Source organism: Myotis brandtii, unplaced genomic scaffold (genome assembly GCF_000412655.1).
Source record: "Myotis brandtii unplaced genomic scaffold, ASM41265v1 scaffold266, whole genome shotgun sequence".
In the NCBI taxonomy this organism is placed as follows: Eukaryota; Metazoa; Chordata; class Mammalia; order Chiroptera; family Vespertilionidae; genus Myotis; species Myotis brandtii.
The window spans coordinates 8,580,245-8,585,133 of record NW_005360124.1 but is presented as its reverse complement, the minus strand read 5'-3'; the positions used below and the strand labels follow the sequence as shown (position 1 = coordinate 8,585,133).

The 4,889-nt window shown below is 43.6% G+C and overlaps 1 protein-coding gene across 2 annotated transcripts in view; it reads left to right on the top strand.

Annotated features, from left to right (window-relative positions):
- The first annotated feature begins 6 nt into the window (after positions 1–6).
- OSTF1 (osteoclast stimulating factor 1) overlaps positions 7–4,889 on the top strand; it is a 56,933-nt gene continuing 52,050 nt past the window's right edge. For both annotated transcript variants that reach the window (XM_005868302.2, XM_005868303.2), the window contains exon 1: positions 7–184. In XM_005868302.2, coding sequence (XP_005868364.1) covers positions 151–184 — 34 coding nt within the window. In that variant the 5' untranslated portion in view covers positions 7–150. The remainder of the gene's footprint in view (positions 185–4,889) is intronic.

The following is a 4,889-nucleotide window of genomic DNA, read 5'->3' as shown; positions in this document are numbered from 1 at the left end:
GTCCTGCCGCCGAGGGTGGGCGCAGGTCCTCGAAGGCGCACCGCTGCAGACCCGACCACCAGGAGCTTTGGTTGACCGAGCGCCGGCTGGCGGGGCGTTCGTTGGGCTTTTCGTGCGTCGTCTTCAGGATCAGCTGCTCCAGGAAGCGAGATGGCGAAGCCGCCACCCAAACCGGTCAAACCAGGTAAGGGAGGTGCTCGCCGGGTCCCCCGACCGCCTCGGTGCCCTGCAAGCTTCCTTTGCCACTTGGCCGGGCAGACCCGGCACGTACCCGGCCCGGAGCCTCGCTCTCGAGATGCGACCCACCAGGAGAGGAGTTTGCTAGCTCTGTTGCGTTCGCGAAAGGGGAGGGATCGTTTTGGATAGCAAGAGGATTTCGAAGATTTTTTTAAAAAGTGTATTTTAAAAGTGGTGTCGCCCTCGGTTTTACAACGTTGACATTCTCTGCGACTTTCAAGCAAGCGGGTGTGATGGCTTCGTCCCATTGAAACTTTCCTGCGATGGATCTTCCTTTTCAAAAGAAATTAAGTAAATGTCTCGAAATGGTCTTGTAGCCACTTCCTTTTTTTTTTTTTTTTTTTTTTTAGTGTGTGTCACTGTCAAGTTAGAGTTCTTGACCGGCCCGAGAGAACAGGAAGTGCGCTGCTTGCAGGGTGGGGTGGGTGAGCGAGTCTCCTTTGGGACTTTTGAGAGGAACAGCGTTTGAAATTGATCTCGGGATCTTGGGAAAAACATTTAGAAAACTTGTACTCGGGTTCATGGCGAGAACAATCTGGGCTGCGGCAGAGCAATCTCGGCTGTAACCATTCGGAAGCGTCACTTTATCGTGCCCTGCGAGTCCTTTGCCTCCGCTCCCCAGTGGTTTGGCCTCTGCACTGGAGAGTGCGAGATTACTAAATTACCCAAAGCCCTGTTCTTGGCCCATAGTCCTGGTTCATTTTCGACTCCATTCTAGGATATTTTCTGCGATAGGGAGAAAAGAGAATTTAAAAGGGACTGATGTATTTCAGATCAATTCTGCATAACAAACTCTCCCACATTCATTTGGTAGGTAATTATGGGAAACGTAGGAAACGGAAAATAAATAGCTCTGACATACTCAGGTTTTTTCCTCCCAATCTCATGGAACTTCGGTATAGCATGGACTGCTGAAAGATATCAATTCACTTTACATTTCAAAGTAACCTTGGTTGGAAGGCATAGAGTTTCCGTGATTAATTTTTTCTTGATTTTTTTCTAAACTTTAGTGAAGCACTACAACTTGCATGATTATTCAGTTTTCTTTCTTTGCCCACATATATTGTCAGTTTCAAGTCATTTTATTTGAAAATTGTGTACATACTCACATATATGGAATAGTGATTCACTGAGGACTTAAATTTTGGTGGGCTGGGTATGGAAAAAGTTTCTGGGACTTTGGCTCTGCTGTGAGCAAAGATGGGGCTTGGCCAGAATTGGGCTCTGTGCTTCTTTAAATGTGGAATCTGATGAGGAATTTGCATTTTAAGTGAATATGTAGGAGGTGGCCACTTTCTAAACTCAGATGTGAATCATGACCTCAAGTATTCAACAAAGCATAGTTATTATTTGATAGCTAAATGAAGTACTGTACTTTATTATAAAGAATGTCTTGAGAAGCTATTCATGAGGGTTTTTAAAAATGTCTTTAGACATTAAGTGATATCTTTGCTGTAGCTGGAGGGACATTGAATCTGATGTGTATGTGTGTGTGCACGAGTGTGTACTTATGCACACATGGGTGTGGTTTAAGGACCATAGTGTTACCAGTTGGGGATAAACTCCCAGGAATCATTTTTGTTGTCTAATATCACTGCTTTCTCCTCTTCAGCAAACCAGAAAGCAAATGGTTGAAAATGACTGTTGTTTAGAGACAGCTTGGATTCCTCCCAGATTTACAAATGACATCCAAACTCATAAGGTTACCGTAGAAATAGGGTCCCTCTAGTTTTCTGCAAAGCAAGAACCGGGCAGAACAGCATGGCTTAATTCATAGGCAATATGAGAAGGAGGACAGCTAAGCGAGAGAGGACAAAGGACTTAATGGAAAATTTTAGTAATAAAGAACATTAAGCTATAATGTGGGCTAATGTATCTATCAGGTTGATTGGCAATACCCCATAAGGGGACCTTTTTGGAAAGGAGGCTGCCCAGACAAATGCTGGTCAGCTGCTTGTGGGAAAGCCCTGCCACTTAATTTCTTTGTGCATTTCCTTAATTTCCTTCCTGAGGCTAAACCAGGGGTCACCTGGTTTGGGATTTTGTCCACAATCAAAATTCATTTGCCAAAAGCACTTCTTAATATACGTAGGCCCCGTGCTAGACGCCGGCGTCCCAAGGAACAATGACATAGGTTCTCACTCATGAGGGTCTTGAGTCTAATGGGGGAGATTTACATATGCACAGATTAATTTTAGGTTGTTCCTACAAGTGAATGGCTGATTTGTCCATTTTGTGTAAAAAAATCTTGTAGTTAAAAATAAAAGTAATATTTTTATTATAGAACCTTTAGAAAATAACAAACATATAAAAACCATCCCTACTTATCTGGTGATAAGCACTGTTTTTCCCCAGTTTATTTTTTTCTTTTTCAAATCCATTTCATTCGAAAAAGAAAATACAAACAGTCATTCCCAGAACAGAATCAGATTCCATTTTAAGTGCCTTGCTGCTGGTTGCCATGTTTCCTATAGTCTCTGTGGTATCACCTACCCTCTGCTTGAAAAATCAATTCTGTCACATTTTAACCTTTCCTTGTTTACTGGTGTTTTTTATTCCTTTAGGGTCACTGTTGGCCATCCCAGGTCTTTTATCGAAACTCTACCTTCTAATTGTTAGATGTGTCACTATGGTACTCCATCGGCTAACATGTGTCACAGTTTTATGGTTTAGCTCATTCCTTATAGAATCCTCTTTACCTTCTACTGTTTTACACACATGTGGCATTTCTGTTCCTTTCAGCCACCCTCTGGAGCCTTGCAGTTAAATTAGGGTGAACCGGTCTGGCTTGTCGGAGTGGAGAAAACAACTTATGTTCTCACAAAGCCTTTTTTTTTTTTTTAAAGAGACTTTATTCTGAGACTTGATGTAAAATGGGCCAAAGGATATTGAATGAGATGTGGCTACAATCCTTGCATTCAAAGCAGGTTTGATGACCCTCCACTGTAGCGGGAAGCCTGAGGTCTGACCTTGACCATTTCTTTAAAATGGCTTATTGATTTTGATGGTGGAAGTAAAGCAGCATAAATATTTCACATGTCTTCTGAAAATAAATTTGTGGGACATTGAAGAAGCAGATGCCAATGTTTTGGGTTCTTTTGTATACACAGTAAAAAACAAACTTCAAAGATGTCACACATATGCTGCTTATATAACACCATTGAGAGGAAAAAGGTCTTCATCCAAAACCATCTGAACTCTCATATAATTTTTTCCCTCTTAATAAATGAATGTCAGGGGTGCTCCATTATAAAGTTTGAGAAACGCCTTGAAAATGACAGGGTGATGATGATGATGATGGTGGTGGTGGTGGTGGTAATAGTTAACATTTATTCCTAAGTGTCAGGAACTGTGCCAAGAACTTTAAATGCCCCATCTCATTTGATTATTTTAACTTCCCTAAAAGGTAGATCCTAATATCCCCATTTTATGGATGAAGTAGGACTTAGTGAGGTTAAGAAAACTATTTGAGGTCTCAAAGCTAGAAAGTGGTTGGTTTGACCCAGGAATGGAACATAAGCCTTAACTGGAGTCTCTGCATTTTGCTCGGAGAAACCTGTGAGGATTCTGTTAGATTGGACGAGGTTTTGTTGGGCAACCATCCTTACTAACTTAGGCAATTGTATTTTTTATATTTGCTTTGTATAACTCCTCTTTCAATAGGTCTGTATTAGACTATTAGATACTTTTCGAGAATAGAATAATCTTTTATTTCTTTGTACCTGCATAGCAAATAAACTTTTTATGCATGACATACATAAAAAGTCTTGATACATAATAAAGTCTTTGTCTGGAAGAAGGTGAGGGAGACTGTGGTTGGGTACATCTTGTAGCTTCACCATAAAGAAGCAAAGACTGGAGGCACTGTTCGTCAGCACTACTTCTGAAAATAGTGGGGGTCCCCTCCCTTTTGTGTTAACATTCCCACTGTGATTAATAACTAGTTTTTCTGACACGCCTCTGTAAGGGAGGAAAAATATTTCCTCTACCCTCTTAGGTTCTATGTCTGCGTCCTATGAATTAAACTGAGAAAAAAACAGATTAACAGAAGAAAAATGCATACAAATTTATTTTGTTTTTAATTTTATATGTACACCAGAGGCCCAGTGCACGATATTTGTGCATGGGTAGGGTCCCTAGCGGCTGCCAGCTGCTGACCAGGGCCTCCCTTCCTCGGCTGCCGGTCTGGGCCTTCCTTTGTTCCGCGCCGCCCACTGGTGGTCAATGCACATCATAGCGAGCGATTAAGCTCCCGGTCCGTCGAACTCCCGAGGGGACACTTTGCATATTAGGCTTTTATATATATAGACTAGAGGCCCGGTGCACAAAAATTTGTGCACTTGGGGGGAAGGAGGGTCCCTCAGCCCAGCCTGTGCGCTCTTGCAGTCTGGGACCCCTCGGGAGATAACAACCTGCTGGCTTAGGCCCGCTCTCGGGTGGCAGAGGGCAGGCCCAATCCCTAGGTGCAGCCCCTGGTCGGGCTCAGAGCAGGGCCGACTGGGGAGTTGGGGCGCCGCCCCCTGTCATGCACAGAGCAGGGCGGATCGGGAGGTTGCGATGCCACCCCCAGTCACGCTCAGGGTAGGGCCGATTGGGAGGTTGGGGCACCGCCCCCTGTCACACTCAAGGCAGGGTCGATGGGGAGGTTGCGG